Genomic DNA, 21,604 nt, shown 5'->3' with positions numbered 1-21,604 from the left:
GAAAATGTGGTGTTTGCTCAATCTTCTTGCCTTAGTGTTATTATTATATGATTATTCTGTGACAGGACAATTTATATGTTCCAATTTGACTTTTTTTTTTGGTTGAAATAGAATTATCATTGTAACACTTTGATTTGATAGATATTGTACGATATAGCATATAATCATAAATATCCAAGAGTGATGAGAGCAAAAAAAAAGACGAAAAAAAAGAATAGATCCGTGCATTGCTCACATCAAGCAAGACAAGAGCACAAATGCACAATAAGAAACATATACACATACTATACACATATATACACACTCAGCACACACACACTTTATAATACACACATACACACATTATGACACAATACACAATACTGACATGGACAAAGGCTCGTTATTCCGAAGGTTGGTGTGCTTTATTATGATCATTCCCTTTTAAAAGACCCTGCGTGCTTCCCTTGTCATGATGGATCAGCCCCTCCATCAGACCCTCATGACGATTGTCTACTAGATAGAAACGATGACTCCCCACCCCCCGCCAGCTTCTTCACAGATAATTTGCCACCATAGTTCATATTCGGATTAAAGAAACTCAATGAACCTTTCGCATAACGAATTTTATTTGGTTTCGGATTGACGAACCTTCGGAAAAACAAACCCTATATTTCATTTTTGGATCAACCAACCTTCCGAATAACGAATCTTGATTTAATATGTTCGGATTGACGAACCCCTTACCATTTCCCTTGATATCCCCTCCCCCCCCCCCCTACACACACACACAAACACGTACACACAATGAAAAGCATTCCGCGGTCCTTGTTTTGATTTAATTTGATTTGATTTGTTATTTCCGCATTCAATCAGATACAAAATTGAATACAATTTTCAAAAGAACAAAGACAAAGAATATCAAGTGCAGTGAAATAAATCGATAACAGTACACAAATAGATACACATAAGTGATTGCATTGGGCAGTATGCATTTACAGAAACATAAAATAAAATATACAGTATTTTCACTAAATAACAGAGATAATAAAATGCAGGAGACCTCCATCGTAAGCGATTTAGCTTGAAATGAATGGGGTCTCATAAAAGGACTATCCAACGACACAACTCTCTTGGAGGAAATTATAAGTGATCAGGTGGGTGCAGTGCAGTTGCAGGTGTGAGTGCGAGATGCAGTTGAAGGAAGAAAATAGAGATTGAAAAAATAACAATCATTCACCACAAGTATTTATCATCTTAACGTAATGAGTGGGGAGAATATAATTGTATCAAATACCGTTTTAGTGAAGCTTTCAAAGAATAGATACTTGAGCAAGACTGTATGTTGTCCGAGAGATTATTCCAAATGTCCGGACCCGAATGTCTGATAGATTTATGTGTCACTAATACTTTGGGATTCAAAAGATGGAAATTTCTACATATAAGAGTAGGGTACGAATGGACAAAAGTATTAACCTAAACATGTTTTTGAAATATGATGGAAGTTGATCATGAATATATTGTTTAAACATAATTACTACTACTTGAATAATATTTAAATCAGAAACCTTTAATGTCAAACCTGCCCTAGCGGCCACATGTGTGTAGCGGTCATCAGCCGTATACTACCACTAAAAACAACTCCCCCAAAAGAAATAGATATAATGTTAAAGACCCTGATAGCGGTCACTTGTCAATAACATCTCCCTTGGGTGGCCGCTATAGACAGGTTTGACTGTCTATCACGTCAGAGTATTTGCCTGCAGTTCAACAAAATTGCATTATATATTACAGCTGTTCACTTTTGGAAAGGAAGCTGTCTGCTAAAAAAGAAAAAGAAAAAAAGTGTACGACAATGTGTTTTGTTTTGATAGGTAATTAGTTTTATACGTGATGCATTTATCTCGTATCTATACATGAATCTTTTGCAAATGTTTGAACAATATCATTTCATGACATGTATACTTTGTACCATGTTTTGATTTTCGTTCATTGGAAATAAACTATGATTGAATTGAATTGAATTTCCACGCTATTTGCAAATGTCAATTAAGGTGACAGAATGCATATTATTCAGTTGCTACAATGTGTACGTCAATATTTTCAAGTGAATAAGTCGCAATGTTATCAATACGTTTCCTGACCCAAGAATGCACACAGTATACCAAAATAAAATTGCAATGATTAGCAAAAGATCTCACTGTTGAAAAGCTGTATCATTAAACATAACCTCCCATTATTTTGTAGCTATAAACTTGTTGCAAATCTTTTATGCTGCTGATGTGTCCGCTATCATGTCAGGGCATTTGGGAGGACATTTTTTTTTTTTTTTTTGGGGGGGGGACGCCACCAAAAGATTTAAAACATTATAATTTTCTTTTTCTCGCTCTTGATGAATTCAGTGGTGGAACATCTGAAATAGTATAAGTTAAGGCAATTTCAGTATCGGCCTATTTCCATGATAATTAAATAACGAAACATGCACACCATGAGGAACTTGCTGGATAACCCAATAATGAAATTGAATGAGAAAGTTAACGCTGTGTAAAGTCAAAAGAGGGCGCTATACGTAGCTCTGCAACCAGTGCCGTAAATAGAGCTCTTATGGAGGATCCGCTGAGCCTGTAGATATAGGCCTAATGCTTAGGAGAGAACCCTCTTTGGGCATAAACATACAGGGTTATTTTAAAAAGAACTTGAAAAAAAGTAATGAGCACTGCCTGGAAGTTTGATGTAGGTGTATAAGGCGCAGTTAATGTATAACAATATTACAAAATCCAGCATTTCTTATGAAAATATTGTTCTGTTTTGTTTTTTGGATATATCTATTTATTATATAGATGTTCTTTTTCTTTTTCTTGTTTTCTTGGGTTTTTTTTTTACAGATTCTTCTGGATCCTTGCAACAACAAAAAAACTCCCAAAACTAAGAATATGCACCAATCACACAAAATATCTCATTGTATCTTGTCATAACTGAAACGAAGTAAGCTGATTTTTAGCTTGGAACTCTAACATGATAAAAGTCGCATGTTTCGTTGCTAAAACATAACATTTTCCCCCTTGCTGGCAAAGACTGATATAATACGGTCATACAGTACTCAGTGCAAAGACGGCTAGAGTGTGATCAATACTCGTAGGCTACCACACGAGGGCGCTATAACGAACGGCTCTGAGAAGAGCGATACATTGTACTGTATATTTTGTACCATTAATCTTCAGTTCCAGTGTTGTTGTAGTTCTTCTTACCATTCTGGTAAATATACTCTGTTGTTGTTGTGTGTTTGATTCACGGTTTTACTATGATGTGACATACTTTTCGGGGCCTAAGTAATACAAGCTGTGTTTCTAATTTAGGCTCCATCACTTAATATTCTTATATGCATGGCTACTACTTATTTACCATTTGTTGCAAATGTATGTTATTAGAATATGTGTGTTGATTATTTTCTTTTTGTACGTCAAAAAAATAGACAAAATGTTATTGGGTAACCATCGTAACTCAGTTATGTTTGTTTCTTGTACTTGTTGACACAAAGTGCAAATAAATTCAAATCAAATCAAATCAATCAAATCAGACCTAGGATCGGTTTTTAAAACACTGTAATTTTATTTGTAATTATGTTATTTATGAAATTATTAGTTTTGTTGTTTTTTCTCAAATTTTCTTGAATGGACTTGGGTCTTTCTTATACTCACACAATATCTAATTATGTACAAGCCAGTGTGATCGAAATCTGGATATTTTCTTTCTTTTATGCCAAGTGAATGTTCACTGAGCTCTGATTAGACCCTATTGTCAATATCATCTACTACGGTCCTTTTATGCCAAATGTAAGTTTAAATCCCTAACAATGATTGGTAATGATGAACATTTTGATTCAAATGATAATTGTAGGTCCTATTGGTAATGGCAACTATAATATTAACAACGATGATAATTACAACTGCAATGACGATATTCATGCACAACAATCATATAATAAATGCGATCATAGTAATAACGATAATAGGCCTACAGCAATCATGATTCAGCACATGCTATGAGAGTACCTTGGGTACACAACAACTCACCTTGTGAGATTACATCACCTATACAATTGTGGCTTTGATAATGTGCAATGACTTAACCCATCTCGAAAAATTGTTACTTTTTCCCTCTCCTCCTTTTCCTCCTCTCTTTCAGTAGATATAAGGTATCATTCAGATGACATCCGACGTCAGAAGGAAAATCATATATCATTTAAAAAAAATCCACATCAATATCATAATTTATTTCATTATTGATCTATCTATTCGTTCTGTCATGTACTGTTGATCGATTTATATAGCACTGAGCCATGATCTGAATGAACATACGAAGTGTACTTAGTACTTCATCGTTGAAAGAATGTCCAGCATGTATTCTGTCGATGACCTTGTAAAGGGTTTCGGGGTCGAGTCAGGCTGTGTAAAGAGGTTCTGAACCTATTCATTTGGCAACCGAAGGACGAACACAGCATGCGTAGCCAGCGTCTCCCTCAGCGCGCGCATGAACGCTCGCGCGCGACTCGTAATCAGACGCCACTTTACACACCGCAAGGTTATCGCCTACACTGTGTACTGGCGAATGCATTCAATCAGCTGGCTTGAAAGGGTTATCTCATGTACCACACATGCATCAACATCGCGCATTTGTACACACACCATGACACACACACCCACTGCACATACCGGCTCGCTGTACGGACGAACGCACGTACGCTTCTCTTTCACTAAACCATACCACCACAACATACTACAGTCACTGTGACCGTCACTGCATGCACTGGGTGTGTGTACTATTGTAACGAGTACAAAATACGTACTGTGTACATATTGCAACCTGCGGCTTGCAACTGGGGAATGTCAGCGTTAAATGCCGATCGCCGATCTATGGTTACTTGACGTCTGAAAAACACGGATTCATCATGCCAAATCCATCGGTTCGGCGTGAAGGGCCAATGAAGCTGCGGCTTACAGGTAATAGTAACTATCTGATGGGAGAGTGTTTGTTTTCTTCTCATTTCTGTATGAGAATAAGCCGTTTATAATGCTTTGCTAAATACCTCGTTGTGAATTGTGGCACCATTCTTGTATTGCTAGATACAGCGCACTGCGCTGGGTACAACATTCACCAACGCTTCGTCGCGTCGTGCGGCGGCGGTGCAGCAGTGCAGTGCAGTGTAGTGCAAAAGCACAGAGGAATTTTGCTGTTGTTTTGTGTAGTACCAAGGGAGGAGGTTGTGGACTCCTGTCTGGTATAACTAATCTGTAACTTTGGAGTGCTGCATGATGTGCGGTATTCTCAAATCCCGAAATTGTGTCTTGGTAAGAGATTGAGTTACTGTAATGAGGAAACATCATTATGACACTACGACAGTAGGGTTGGGTTTTTTTTATAGGGGCCATGCCCCATGTACAAAACTGTCTGTAAAATTTAGTAGTGTAACAATTAGATTATACATTTTAACAGTCATTACTGACATTATTAGTAAAATAGTGTCAGTGACAATGACACTTTAACGTTAGGAAGTCGTTAACCCCGGCGCGGGGCGCTGTAACCAGTAACACTAACAGCGCCCCGACGACTTGTACATGCAATTTACTACTATTTAGTGAAGTAATCAAGTGGCAGTGCACTGCAATGCTTGCAATTCAGCAAACAACTCATCATTCAAAACGACACTTGGATTCGCAACGAAAAGTCACATGTTGTAATGCCATATTGTTGAATATTATAGGCAACTGTGTATCCCTCAATTACCTCCGAAAACAAGATTAGTCGTCATCATCTTTGAGACCATCTCCGCGAGATGCGAATCGCCATTGTGAACAGATCACGTAAATAAAATGATCTGCGCATGCGCGAATGAATATTCATTTCAGTTCTCAGCTAGCCGTCCTGTTTTTTTTTCCACACGCATACATTGTGTATTATAATATGTGCTACGTTTTATCCATACCCGATCGACAGCAAGGCCGTTAGCGCATGCGCTGTGTAAGTTGTACGGTACTTACAGTATGTACGATACGAAGTGCGGAGGGACTAAAACCTCAGATAAAATCTTTCACTGAGCTCTTAAAACAGATCATATTGTAAATTGTTTTCAGCGGCTCTGATTGTAAGTATCTTATCTAACAGTATGGCTGCGAATTTCAGTGTAAAACCCTGTATCTTGGTCTCTGGTCACCAAAATGCTAAGCCATATCACGCGGTTCTTCGATAGCCACACTAAGCCCATAGGGCTGCCATGCCACCCCAACTCGGTACAGGTTGGGGTCGCTGGTGCGGTTAGGAAGTCGTTAGACTAGACGTCTATAGTATTGATATTTTACTAGGTTACAGAAATGTAACATATTGTAAGTGTAACAATAACCTGACATGTTTCAGCTTCTCAACGATACAATTGCAAACCAGATTTGGCAATCAATAATGAAATTACCGTATTGCCGTTACAGTTCTAATATTTTCAGATGCGTACAGAAATCGCGCAATTAGGGACCTACCAATACGCTAGACCCTATATATGGCGTCATGCAGCCTGAGAAATTGAAGGGCGCCCTCTCCCTGAGGGCAAGGGATGCGTTGCTAGTGCTGCAAAGTACATATATTTCTACAGGGTTGGCGTTCATGTGACATCAGTTAACTCTAAATTCAATTTGATGAGTGGCATGGCGACCACACTCCCAAGTTTCTTTGAACTGCTCAAGAGAACATAGCAATTTCCCTTCCAAAGACTTTGCAGAAAAACGCTGATTTCGTCTGACATTCCACAATTAATGAACCTTCTATGCCATTCGACAATATTTCACAATCGTATTGAAGCTGGCATTAAGAGCAGAGGATTCCACAAATTGCACATGCCTATATCATAATGTACTACTCGTGTACGATCCTGATACAGTGGGCTGCCCTTACACAAGTGTATGTGGCCCGGCACAACGCAGTGGCTGGGGAGTAAGCGACTTGGAAATAGTAGTATGCGATCTTGCAAACATCTGGCAGCGTTTTAGCAATAATTATTTTTTTGATGCCCATAGTTCACTCACAATGACATTGTTGAGAAGCTGAAACATGTGATAATAGATGTCTGTAGTGCTCACAAAAATATCAGTAAGTGTCATTTTAAGGTCATAATCAAATGAATAAGATTGTGTGGTAGCATGCACAGTACACGTTTGCATGCTTTGCGGTATGAAATTTTTGCGAATCAGAGTTGACGGCCTTTTCCTCAGGATGAAATTTTCACGAATTTGCCACTGGCATTCAATGCATTTACATGTATAGTGTAGACAAGAACTTTTGAGTGCATTTTACTTTTGTGAATCTTGGCTCTCATGAAATTCACAAAATTGAAAATGCACACAGAAACTTTCTTGTTTTACAGTATGCCATGTTTAATGACCCTGTACATCGAGGCATGTCAGCATTCACACATTAAAATCAGGAATGTTAAGAGCATGTACCTACTTGTACTACACACATGGACTGAAAATGAAGGTCTTTCTTTGCTCCCATCATCACCACCTCCACCTGATTACACGTACGTGCATCTTAATGATATGTTCAGATGTTTGGACAATGATGATTGCGTAATCGTGCATCGTCACTGACAAAAGAACCGTTTCTATAAATTTTGCCTTATTTGGCTGAGGTGCCTTTCATACTCAACTGCCTTTGAATAAACAATAATGATGGGGAGTAACACAATGGGAAACAAAATAAATTTTCTTTTACAAAATTGATGATTACTGAAGTGGACACTTTTGAACATGCATGAAACCTTGCTTAATGGTGAAACATACATGTTGTCTACCATTACTGTCCATGTGTACTCTAAAATATTAATATCTGAAAATGGGGAAAATTAGATTACAAATCACAATTAACCTGCCAAAATATTTGTTTTCTCATGTAAAGTACAGTACATGTGTACGTGCATATCGCAAATGAAAATGCTCGAGTGGTGATTTCCACACATACTCAACAACTGCACATGTATTTTTCGTGATTTACATGTAATGGAGTTAATATCTCCTGCACATGTACTGTAGTTTTTGATTTCTCAAAGCATCATCTTGTTTTTACCCAAGCTGCCCGTCTGCAGTGACGATGAGATCAAAGCAGAAAAGCATGTTTGAAATGTTTTTGTTCATTTGACTGAAACAGTTGCATAAATTCATTAATAGTGATGAATGTTTTTGTGTATAGTAGGCCCATGAGAAGAATAATCAGAGAGATTCTTCACAATATTCTTCAGCATGCATTGCAAAAGACCCTAGTAATTCCCAAATCAGGGAGACTTTTGTATTCCACTTTTGCCAAGGCATTGGAAGAAAATAGTGAAGTTTTCAGGGAGCCTCTTGGAAAATCAGACAGAGCTCTGTACATTCTTGCCTGTGTATGACGAGGTATAACGTGTGTTTCACAATTTTGAATGCCAGCATTTTGTATGATTTTACCAGCATTAATATTTAGCGTGCACTCGATGTGAGGTCAAATAGTCGTGAAGGGTGCTTCCAACCGAGAGCTTTGTTTCCACTGTTGTACACCACTCATGAACATTTTGCATCTTGGATATCACAACTATTTTCATCTCAAAAATGCCTTGGAACGACTCCACTGAAGGACAACATTTGAACACTCTTTTGCCGGGGTTGATGCCATATTAACATGATACATCACTTGATGGATCGTTGTAAGGTAAAATGTAGAGCAATGTAGTTCAGGGTATCTTTGGACCCTGCTTGTACCCACTCGCTTGATAAAATAGCTACACATATTATGTACATGTACATTGTAGTCTATACCTACTGTGACAGATTATGCAGTACTTATTGATGATTACTTTATTATTTAAAAGCAATGAGCTTTGAATGTGCACTTGTATGCATATCATTAGAAAACTCAAGCAGTTAAGAAGTTGAGCAAGAATTTACTGTATGAAATACTCAGTAATATTCTCAAATACCGTTTTTTTTTTAACTTCTTCGTCTTTATCTAAAGTTACGGCAATCAAAGTCATGCTAATTTGTCAATGGCATGTGTTTCTATCAAAAGCAAAGCCAAATATGTATGAACAAAGGTTTTTCCCATGCCCTTTTTAACCTTACTCAGGTTCACCTTCCCTTTTTTTTTTTTTTTGTAAACAGAAGCAGGCAATTGCTTACAACGCATAGATTCCTAATTAATATTTCTTCTGATACTTGTATGTCTATACTGTGTGTTGCAACTTCTTTCCTCCAGAAATGCTTCTTGAAATGGATGCCATTTTTTCTTTTGTTTAAAGTGGAGAAAAATGTAAAAAAAATATGGTTGCCTCAAAAAATGTTGGTTTATTTTTGTAAAGCAGGAAAAGATCACACAACAAATTGTATATCTTAGACTCCCACATCAACTTTTTCCATTGTTGGGCCCATTCAAAAAAAAAAAAAAAGGAAAAAAAAAAAAAGAAAGAAAGAAAAAAAAAAGCTAGCAGCCATCCTGAAAAAAAGTTGAGCGTGTTGTTTTAGAAAATGTGTTAGCCGGCCATTTTTGACAAAATCTTATGAAACTGTCTCATATTGTCAAGATGTACTGTACTATAGGCATATTGGAAGAATAATGAAAATAATGTGATGTACTGAGGCATACCAGTTGCCATGGCCACATACACCTGCTATAGTTTCATCATAACTCAACAGACATATTTTGGAAGTGGTGCCTTTTGGAAGATAATGATAACAGTGAGACAGATTTTGGCCTCATGATAATGCAGAAATGATGTTGGGGAAGCTTGAATACGGAAGTGATGGTCCCCTTACTACAATGAGTATGACACAGCTTGGGCCTCCACTTGCAAGAGTCTAAATCATTTTGCAAGATCCAGAGCTGCCAGCTGACTGTGGTTGCTCCTATTGCATTGCTTGTAATGCGACCTAACACGTAGGCATCCTAGTAATTGATTTACCACTGTGTATCACTTGCTCCGGCAATATTTCTGCCCCTGATCAAGGGACATGCTAAACTTCTGCATTCAGAGCACCTACATTGACTTGTGGCAAAGCATGCAGTGCAAATCAATTTTACAAGTCTACATTAGATGAAAGGGTTCATGTTTAGGTACATGTCCGTACATGCAAAGAGATTGATAGTATTAAATTGCTTCAGAACATAAAGACCCTATTTGGCCTCTAAAGAGCGTGAGTGTTAATTGTCCAGGATTATCTGTTTTATCTGGACAGTTCTGAATGCCATCCTTATATGATGTGTGCTTGAAAGCAGCTGACAGCATTGAGCGGAGCTCCACAAAATAAGAAGCTTTTCTTCTCTAATGCCCATCTCTTTCCAAACTTGCATCTTTTGTTCTCCTTTGCACTTTTTAGCTCGGGTCCACTCCATTCTTCTCCCATCTTTGCTCTTGATAGTGTACATGCCTGGACCATCCTGGCTCTCTCACAGCTTTGGCTGTGGACTGACTATTAGAGCGTGACCAGCAGATGGCTGCTTGCTTGCTTGTAGCTTCTGCCCGTCCAGTTGTACAGTGCATTGTGCTGTAGCATTGGATTTTGCTGCTTAGGATTATTGGACTGCGGAGAGATACATAGAATAGGAAAATCATGTTGATGTCTGTATGAGATGTGAGAACTAAATACGTAACTTTTGAGGGGTGATCACACATCGGCGGTTTAGATGGCGGTTCCGCCGTGAACCGTGTCCCGACGATGGCGATGTGACTACGTTCTCAACACGTTTTGAACACGTTGCTAACGCAAATTGGCGCGGTAGTAACACGGATCTCCCAAAAGGTGGAGGAGTCCATACCAAGCCCCTGTAGTTACAAATTGTAGATGCAATCAGAGCCCTTTCACTCGTTTTCAATGGGTTACAAGGAGTGTATTGCTTTGTTAGATAGTTTTGTTAGCTTTGTTAGATAAACACAATTTAAAAGAAATCATGAAACGTTATAACCCCCTGTGTATACAGATTGACATAAGTGATGCAATAAGCAATTGTCTTCAAGTTTCAACATGCTTTTTTCCCTCTCTTTTAACTTTTAAAATATCTGTATTCACTGTCATTAAACAGACGTACATGTCAAAGCAGAATCCAACATACTGTAAAATTGAAATTTTCGTGCATTTCGCGCAACCAGAAACCAGCACGAAAATAAAAGCACGCAAATATTTTTGCTTGCCGTATGTTCGTGTACTTGGTGTCTTGATTCCGTGGAATTAAAAATGCGAAACTCTTCTCACCCGGCAAAGCGCGAAAAATTAGTCACACGAAAATATCCACTTTTACAGTAGTTAAGAAAGTTTCCTGTTCATTTGGAGGTTTATATATCAAGTGATGTACAAGTACTTGCTTGTTTCAACATCTCTTTTTTTTCTCTTTCTTCATTAAGTTTTCATAAATCTCTAACAACAGTCAATAAAAAGACATACATATCAAAGAAGAATGTACAGCATATCTACATAATTTCCTGTTTGTTTCCAGGTTCACGTAACATGATTATGGTGTAATTTATTTTCAAGTTTCAACATCGCTTTTCCCTCTACTCTCTTAACCCTAATCAGGCTGGGCTTTTTTGGCTATGCTATGTATATCTGGGGGGGGGGGTTCCTGTTGCTGTTTGCTGTTTTCCCCCATTTTTTATTGCTCCGCCACGAAGTGTCGCTGGAGGCATTATTCTCTTTTAAGTTCAACATTTGTTTTTGCATGAAAAGTTATGGCTGTGTTAATACGGTATTATTACGGATCTTGCGGTGCAAACACGGAGGATGCCGTTCTTTACACGGTGAATGGCATCTTGAACACGGTCCATTTCAAACCGCCAAGACTGCCATGAAAAATTAAACATGTTTAATTTTTCTGGCTGTTCCCCGCAGTTCTCGGGGTTAATGGCGGATGACCAGGGTTTGTGTACGGTGTGAACACGGTCTTTGGCGGAGCACGGCGAATTGCCGAACTGCCATGAACCGCCACCTAATCGGCGATGTGTGATCGCCCCTTTAGAAATTTGAAAGCTTTTCCTACTGTACCAAACTCCTTGGCATGGTATCAGAACAAATGCAGACAAAGTAAGAAATGTCTGGCAAAGAGGAGATGCCCACATCTTTTAAAATGTGCTGGAGCATAAACCCCTTTCATGGTGCAGAGCATTACAGGTGCAGGAGAAAGCTTTTTGATGAAAAAGCACATACATTGTGTATTAGTAGGCATGATAATGCTAATGGTTACAAACGTACTGTTCTAGTCATATAATATCAAATTGAAATTTGTTGATATCTGCTTTGCAGATTTTTAGAATGAGATGTTATTGATTTCTCTATTTTTTGGTATTTAAAAAGCACTACTTGTAATAGGAATTTCATAAAAGTACACTTTATAGTACAGGATGTATTGCAGTGCATACATTGTACATGGGTGTATTTCATGAAAATTTCAGTATCAACCACATGTCAGTAAGGTTACCCCAGTTCACATATATTGTTGAGTTGAACTCCTTTGCCTATTCCAAAAAAGTACACCTTTTTCCTCTTTCGGCAAGATCATTTCCAAATGGATACCGTCGAATCCGTGTGCCAAGTTGAAAGTTACTACCAGACCTAAGTGCTTTTGTCATCATATTTGCATCGGGAGCCAGAATCCAGGCTGGCGGATAATCTCCCGTCGCCCATCGCTTTGATTCGTCTGCCCAATTTAGTCAATATCACTCCATTGTCATAGCAATTAGACTCATCTGCAGACCAGCCTCAGCGGCACCTCGTCAAATGACTCCTGTCATTGGCTGCAATTCTGTTTGATCTTTTGATACACGGAGCAGCCTTCTACTCCTCAGCAAATCTTCCAGTCGAGAGAAATAATGAATCATAACAAAGAATCTTGTCTTGCCGATGATGTATCCCCCCCCCCCCCACTCCTTCATCCCATTTCCCTCCAAAAAAGAAGAAAGGGTTATTTATTCTTGATTGCTCATATTTTTTCATTACTGTCTATTTGGGAGAGATGCGCGCATGTACAGTCTTGTGTAGTATGACAAAAACAAGACCAAGTTGAGATTGGGGAAAGTATAAAAATTCACTGGCGGCAAACTGATACCAATGTAAAGATCTTTCCATAGAATGATATACAATTGTTGTATAGTTGGCAGCATAAATCAGTAGAAATGATGAAGTTTTTAATGTTGAATGAGGAGAAGAGGTTTGAAGTGATGTTCTGGTTCTGTTCTCTCCTCTGTACATTGTAGTCAGTTGCACGGTAAGAGGAAGTTTTTGTGATATGTACACGTACAGTGTATTATCAATCTCTCCAAGTCTTAATTGTATGCTGCTGAAAAAACTGGGCTCATCGAGGTACCAAATTGGCTCATTCTAATCTTGCTAATTAATTGCTAATTTTTATGTCAGTGTAATATGGATACACTTTAACAGTTGTATGAAAGAAGGCATCTTTAAAGGGATAGTATAGTTTGTTTGAGACCTGGCTTCAGGTTTCTAACTGTTTTAGATGAGATAATAAAAAACCTACTAATCAAATATGAAAGAGCATGTAATTTTTGCACATTTTGCACAACCAGAAACTAGCGCAAAAATAAAAGCACATGAATATTTTTGCTTGCAATATGTTTCAGTAGTTGATGTCTTGATTCCGCGGAATTAAAAACACATGAAACTCTTTTTACCCGGTTGAGCACGCGGAAATATCCACTTTTACAGTAAGGTCAAAAACTTCGTAACACTGAATACAATTGGCATTGGGATCATTATCGCAGTCTGCTAAAATTTTGACCCCCATGATGGCAGCACATAAATGTACATCCTGATGAATACGAGATGGCGCAATACAGCCCAGTACCCTGTGGTATAACGGTACCCCGGGTACCACTTGGTGCACCACTTGTACCACAACAAACCAGTAGGAAAGTATCTGTAGATGTTTTGTAAAGATTTTTTTGTTACTGCCTATAATCTGTACTTCTCATAAAACTATCTGTTATTATGTACAGACATTTTATTCTCGAAGTCTCTTATGAAAGAGAAGGGAACCTTAGGATTATCATGGTGGCATCTAAAACCCTTTGAAGGCATTTGGACACCATACATGTAGAAAGAGAAGGTTTTGCACTGACATCACAAACTATGTTCTGTATGAAGAAAGAACTTCAGGTAATGTTTTAGATATTTCACTTTCGACTAAAAAAAAAAAAAATCATTATACAGATCATATATACAATCGTGTTTATTTTCAAAAATCTGCACAGCTGCCATAAAATCATTATTTCACTTTGATTTAAAGATTAGTGTGGAATTGGATGACATGCATCATTCTTTAATACATTCAATTTATCTTTTCTGTTGTATTGATTCTTAAGACCTTCAGTCTAATCATATGCAAAGCGCATGGCAAAGCATTCACCCCCAAGCTTTTACACTATTTCTGTACACAAATCGTTGTATGCAACCACCGTGAAGTATTACAGTCACGGATAAGTCACATGGTTTGGGTTTGTGCCCAGTGTATCATAGAATGTGCCTTATTACAGCCTTCTGTCATTAGCTGAATGTGAGGCCTCCCCACTGTCCTCTATGCAGCTGTTGGATATCAGGGTCCACCACTAGAAGCGCTTTTAATAGGCCTACACAAAACCCAGGCCTACACTGCATGTGCAGATGAGGCTGTGTGCAGTTTTCACAACTGCGAAGTAGTTTACAGCTGTGCAATGTATATGTTCGTACTTCTTGTGGAGTTTGTGCGCACTGGCTAGTAGCAGCCAAAGATGTTGTCAGGGCAGCACACTAACCCATTTTTTTTTTACTGGTCCTACCTGTCCGTTGGACCAGTAGGTACCCAATTTTTCATTTTTTTACTTGTCCACCTCTGAAAAAGTTACTTGTCCAACAGTGATTTTTACTGGTCTGTTACTGTCGGACTAGTGCCAGTGTGCAGCGTTGTTGTGTACGTGCGGTATTTTGGCCAAGATGGAATTTCATGTACGGTCAGTTGGGGAGCTTGATTAAGTGGATATCAAGTGTACATTTGTATACTGTATATCACTAGCTTGGGATTTGATTATTTAATGTACAGAATCAGTGTGTGTATCCACTTGCTCAGAACTATCACTTACACCCCTTTCAGGTAATCGTGGATGCGGATAATAGGAGCAATAAGTCGTAAAATTTCGATTACATGAACGGGAGAGGAGTAAAAAAGTGCGCATTATTTTGGTGCTGCTATCATGCGCATAATTGCAGCATGAGGAGTTGATCGAGAATAAATGAACGCGTTTTACGACTTATGCGCACTAACATTCCACAGTTCGGTCAAAGGTCACTCGATTTCCCGCACAACCGCTGATTGCTGAGCTTGAGCGAGAGCTGTGCATACACGTGAGTATATATCACCGGAAACATTACGTCATTATAGAGGCGTGTGCAGTAACCATGACAAATACTCCCGTCTTTCGCAGGTTATATGAACAGGCGCTCGTAAAAGTAGTGCGCACTTCATGGGGTATATGAACGCGATTTTGATTACTTCATCCGCATTATTTGGATGCGGATAATTGAACCGCAATTACCTGAAAGGGGTATTAGAGAATTACAGCTGATAGCCCATTGAAAAGTTCACAAATGAATTTTAAGTCCTATATTGCATCTTTGCCAATCATTTTTTATGCCAGAATCCACCCATTTCCTTCTCTCTTTTTTTAATAGAAAAAAATGATTGAAAATTGCTAAACTTGATGAAATCCTGTACAGCCAGTCAAGATCTATAACACTTCCAGAAGGCTGTGAATTGGTTGACCCCAAACACTTGCAGGAGTCACCTGGCATTGATTGTGGAAGGGGATCTAGCAGGCTGGGTGGCTGCCAGCTGTGTGCATTCTAGCTTGAATGTGATCTCAGAACTCAGCAGTTGCAGGCAAGGCAGCAGTTGCTACTGCCTTTAGTGAACTGTGCAAAGAACACAATTTCATTGTTCTCTGCATTCTTAAAGGCTGTTGTACTCCACTGTGGAACTTGCCCTCTGACAGAGAATAGAGCCGGGCTTGTTTTGTTTTGTTTTGTTTTCTCAGAGATCATACTTGTAGTGAGACTTGTCTTTCCTTCACTAATTGTTATGCACAATGTCGAACTTTATGCCTTACGGCTAGCCTGACTGATCTATGTGATGTAGGCCAATAGCCAAAGTACAGTAGTCAATGTTTTTGTTTGTAACTTTATTTATTTAACAAAACAAATGGTGACTGTTTTACACTATTGCATCATGGTTACATGACCAAGGTGACTCTTTTGAAATGCCTGTTGGATCTTTGCTCATATGAGGTTATGATCATAATTTGTCAAACATTTCAGTGATTCTGCTTAAATATTTACTGGTCAGCTGCATCTGCACAACACTGTCAACAGCATTCAGGATATCTCTGCAGAGAACATTCTCTTTTTAGGTCACAAATAGATACATTGAATACAATAGTAAGCTGGTTTAATGGTTCTTATCTGTTTCATGTGAGTGTGATGTTAGGCATCATGTTCATGTAGGGCAGCATGTCAGTTCAATATGGCCTCTTTTAAGATCATTAGATAGTAAATTTTTGCTTTGATAGTATGTCTGATTCTTACCATTTTTACCAGCCTGTGTGTGTATGCATGTTTCTATGATACATGTATGTTCTTAAACTAGTCAATAACCATATTTAACAATGTCTAATAAATGGGACAACCTCCCCTTTAAACATGGTAGACAGCCTGCCATGACAGGCATACATATCAATGTGGTTTGTGGTGTGCAGCAACCAACAGAGGCTGTAAGGAGAAGAGACAGCAGACTCTTGAGACTTGAAAGTGAAATGAGGAGAAGGGGTCACGGCAGGTCAAGGATGTTACCTTGAACTCCAGATGACCCCTGTATGTGTGCAGTGGTTGTGTGCCAGGCTGAGGCTCTATTGGCACAGGTGTCCATGTAAAGGATATCCTGGATAGATAGAGGAGAGGGGTTACTTGCACTTACATTGTTTACAAGTGAAAGTGTATCATCCCTTCCCTGTAGATTGTAAACATGACATAGAGGCCCTATTGGTTTTAAAGTTTGCCTTAACTTAGCCTTCACTTCACACAGTACAATAATTAGACCTATTGTGATACAGAGACCATAGACAGAGTGTTGATGGAGTAACAGAATACTAAAGGGCTTTTTACACTTGTAAATTTTTGCTTAGCCCCGGACCAACGGTGGGGCTAAGGGGGGGCCTTAGCCCCACCGTTGGTACGGGACTATCCTTAGCCCACTTTCTGTTTACACTCGTTTTTGCCAAAGTGGGCTAGCCCCACCGATAGTACGGTACTATCTGGCCCTGCAAAATAGCAGGGGTTAGCACCGCAATTGCGGTGCCAAGCAAGTGAGTGTAAACAGAACGAAAAAATAATCCTGGGCTAAGCGACAGAGACGAAGTCCGAACCTCACTGACCAATCAGAAACGAGGTAATCAAGTGCTGCCGGTGCGTGCGTGTACGTGTACAGTACACGGCGTAATTATGAATATTCATGTGGTTTGGAAAGTCCGGGGCTAAGAAATACGAGTGTAAAAAGGTCAGTTTTCTCCTTAGCCCCGGACAAGAGATAGTACGGGACTAATTGGCGAGTGTAAAAAGCTGAAAAAATTGGTACGGGACTAACGATAGTCCTGGGTCAGAGAAAGTCTGGGGTTAAGAAACACAAGTGTAAAAAGCCCTAAACACATGTTTCCTGAAGATGGGAATAGTATGGTAAAATCAGGTTTAGAGGGTGGAATGATGCAGTGTTTTGCAAACTATTGTGCATTGTCAATATACTTTGCTGGGCCTAGCTGTGTGTTTTCCATCATGAGACATTGAACTCGGCCATGGTTGTTTAAAATTCAGACGAACTTTTCAACCTGTGCTTGTACATACTTGTACTTGTACTGCAGTCAGTGTTTGCAAGCATTTACACAGTGTTGATGAGGAAAAATAATATGCCTTGGTCTCCTGCTCATTCTCTTTCAATATCACTCTTTCTTTACCATATAATCACTTAGACATGAAGGATTGTATCATGCATACATGCATGATACAAGTATAATCAACATTAAAGTAGGTGTTTGACTGAACTACATTGTGATGCCAATGTTGTATGATTGGTTAGGTAGAAGTGAAAAGAGGTTGATATCCCTGTGGATACTTTGCAGCAACTTTCATAACAGTATGTTCTTTTTTCTGTCTCTCTGTTCCTTTATAAGTCACGTTGTATGCAAAGATATGAACTATGAATTTGTTGGTATTTGGCATAATGATTTATTTTTAATGCAATATCATCTCCTCTTTTCCTTTTCATTTTGCAGTCCTGTGTGCTAAGAACATCTGCAAGAAGGATTTCTTTCGTAAGTATGAATCTCTATTACTGCTGGTGTGCGAGTTATTACAACCTGTATCCATACATTGCCTGCATATTCATGCAAAGAAAACACCAATTAGAAAAGAGGTTGCTATAGGCTAGTGTGTTTTAACTATTGAAGGTATGTGTGGTGCTGTACAGATGGAGTAGTAGGTGTGTTTGTATGGGCTTCGTAATGCCAGACCAGCTCGGGATGCTTGACAAGTGCACCAAAGTCGGGATATTTGTTTGACTCTGCTATCATGTACCACTGCTCTTTGCTGAGCAAATAGCACCTGTCTGGGGTAAACTGACTCCTGCGTTGCTAGAGATATTTCCTTGGGTGGTGGAATAATGCTAGCAGCTACAATAGCTGGTGAAAGAAGAGTAAATATTGGGCAGACCCAGAGTTATGGGTAACTGCTTTAGCCCTTCAGAGTCTGTATGTGTGTTCTCCTACCTATCCTTTGCTTGAACTTGTGTGCAAATGTTTCTTATTCATGCTTGTTATGGCAAAAATGTGATAATGGAATAATGCATTTAGCTGTTCATATAAACTTTACCTCAGACTATGTAGACCAAAATGTCATTTGCAAAGTCTTGTGTGCTGAGAAAGATCGAAATGTGTCAAAACATGCAGTATGCATGGTCTCAACCTTCATTAATTTACCAAGAACCCTCATGAACAAAATATGTTGGGTCTTTAATAGAAAGAGGTACTAGTATATTGTAACATGACTTTGATGTCTCCTGTTCCAGTGCATTCAAGAAATATATTCTGTCCTAAAGTTATTTTGGCTTTGAGAAAGTACAAAGGTCCCATTCATTTTAATGTGAATGTACAGGGTAAATTCAGAAAAGATTTACTGTGCATGTATGACCTATGATTGTGCCAATACTTCTATTTGCCTCTTTTTTTTAAAGGAAGTGCATTAAAGGGATGGTACAAAATTGGTGGAGATGAGAATTGGGCTTTTAACTTTTTGTGAGATACCAAGAAAACACTTATGAAATAGTACAGAGCATACCATTTTAAGAGGAATTCAAAGTATATTTGATGAAAATCGGGTTTGAAATGACTGAAACATCCAAAAACAAAGTAAAACAAAGTGATCGTAATAAAGTGTGGGTCCCACACTTTATTGGAATCGCTCTCTTTTTGGATATCTCGGCCATTCCAAAACCAATTTTCATCAAATAAACGTTGAATTCCTCATAGAATTACATGCTCTTTCATATTTCATTAGAGGTTTCTCATTTTCTTACCAAAAAATGTTAGAAACCTGAAATTAGGTCTCAACCAAAACTATACGAGCCCTTCAACCCGTTGAGGACGGTTTGATGTTGCTACAACACGCATTTCCCATAGACACCTGCCCGAGTATACTCGGGACTTGTCCTTAACGGGTTAAAATACAAGCACACTTGTAGTCGGGCTTGATGGTCGGCAAGACATATCGTTCACTAAACCTACATTGTTTGGATGTCTGACTCGTTATCTTGGCTAATTGTTTTCCTGAAGGTACATAAACATGTTGAATGGTATTTCCAGTGAAAATGTTATTCCTAAACTGGCGCAGTACAGTGGATATGTACTGGTTTACAGGATGTTGAGAGTCCGGGTCATTGCTTGCTCTGGATGCGCTGTGTAAGATGGCGATTCCAGGAAGAGACCCATGGGTTTTTCCCCCTTGAATTCCAGAGTCAGCAAGCTCACTGGTAACAAGAATAGGCAGGGCTGTGTTGGGGGGGGGGGGGGGGGGGGGGGGGGGGCGTAGATTGCCAGTGATTAATGTTTCTATACCTATGGTGTAAAATGATATGCAAAGAATTTATGAGTGCAAACAGATACAGTATCTTAAAGGTCCCATTTACCTTTGGGAGCAGTAATTTATAAAATGTTCAAGATATCACTTTTGATGCATATTTGTGTAGGTCAGTTGTATCACAAAACATCCTACCATATACAATTTTTGCAATAAAGCCTAAAATATAAGGAGATATCACTATTTTTCTCATTACACCATAACTGTAGATGGTTTAGAGTGGAAACATTTTTATTATAACTATTGTTCACATTTTGTATATTCAACAATATTTAACATTGATTATACTGGTTCAAATTTTTACATTGGTTGTTTCTATCCCTAAGTCATATTTTAGAACTATTTTGAGGCACTAATGCTGGGTTTTTGTTTCATCTGCAAATGGAAAATTATGCCTTTATTTTATGATTTGCAAGCTTGGAACTCAGACCCCTTTAATAGGAATGTAATGTCTTGTCCTCATTACCATAGTGTTTCCATGATGTATGTCAAGCAATGACTGTAGAAAGATGATTACTGTGGTCAGATGGGTACTGCGTGTAGGCCATCTCATCCTAGCTTGTATGACTGATAAAAGAAAAATTATTGATCTACTGTGATGTGTGCAAGGCCAGCATCATCTTGTGATATTTGTTTGATGTCACAAAGATGATTGTAGCTTTCCAAATTGGAAGAGCCTTGTGGAAAGTGGAACAATTTTTAAAACTCTCTTCAGGAAGCAATGTCCATTGCATCACTGCCCATGATTTCCTGGACCTTCCTATCATTGAAATGATCCTCAAGCAGGTAATAATGTCTCCCCTGATCAGGATCCAGAGCTTGCCAAGCAGTGATGCAGGAGTCATGCAGGACTGAGAGAGGTCCAGGACTAGGAGAGGGTAATGCTCCCCCAAGATGGATAGGAACCCAGCAGGAGGAACTCTGTGCATAGTGGGTTCATGACTGAGCTACAGTCGGCTCTTTCACTGCGCAGCACAAGGGCTGAGATTTACGAGGCCCGTGGCTCAGGCTGACGCTTTACAAATGTCCTGTTTTCAGTCTGCAGCCTGGATGACTCTCAACAACTGTTTGAAAAGAAGAAGGAAAATAAAGGGAGAAAAAGAAAGCTAGAGCAGGGGAATGTAGGTCACATGACACCCTCCATGTCAAAAGTCTGCATAGCATCATGCTTGAAACCAGCCACAGTCGGCAGCACTGCGTGTGGCGAAATAAAAGATGGCATGTAATGGTAGGCCTACATGTAGGGTCTACATTCTGAAGCTACTTGTAATTGTCTTATTTTATGTTCAGAGATATTGGGTAGAACAGAAGGCTATTTTCTGTCCAGTTGAGTAGTACTCTGAAAGATGAAAACCATTTTCCTAAACATTCATTCCCATACAGAATTCCTTGCATAAATACTG

At 38.9% G+C, this 21,604-nt stretch overlaps 1 protein-coding gene across 1 annotated transcript in view; it reads left to right on the top strand.

Annotated features, from left to right (window-relative positions):
- Positions 1-4,693: 4,693 nt before the first annotated feature.
- Positions 4,694-21,604, top strand: part of LOC139742901 (E3 ubiquitin-protein ligase SMURF2-like) — a 78,878-nt gene continuing 61,967 nt past the window's right edge. Inside the window, exons 1-2 of the mRNA XM_071653410.1 lie at positions 4,694-4,979; positions 18,344-18,382. Of these exons, the coding sequence (XP_071509511.1) occupies positions 4,928-4,979; positions 18,344-18,382 (91 nt within the window). The 5' untranslated portion in view covers positions 4,694-4,927. The remainder of the gene's footprint in view (positions 4,980-18,343; positions 18,383-21,604) is intronic.

The sequence above is a fragment of the Diadema antillarum genome, unplaced genomic scaffold (assembly GCF_040938485.1).
Source record: "Diadema antillarum isolate AM-2024a unplaced genomic scaffold, OU_Dant_1.0 seq00001036_RagTag, whole genome shotgun sequence".
Classification (NCBI taxonomy): Eukaryota; Metazoa; Echinodermata; class Echinoidea; order Diadematoida; family Diadematidae; genus Diadema; species Diadema antillarum.
This window is presented reverse-complemented; position numbering and strand designations above follow the sequence as displayed.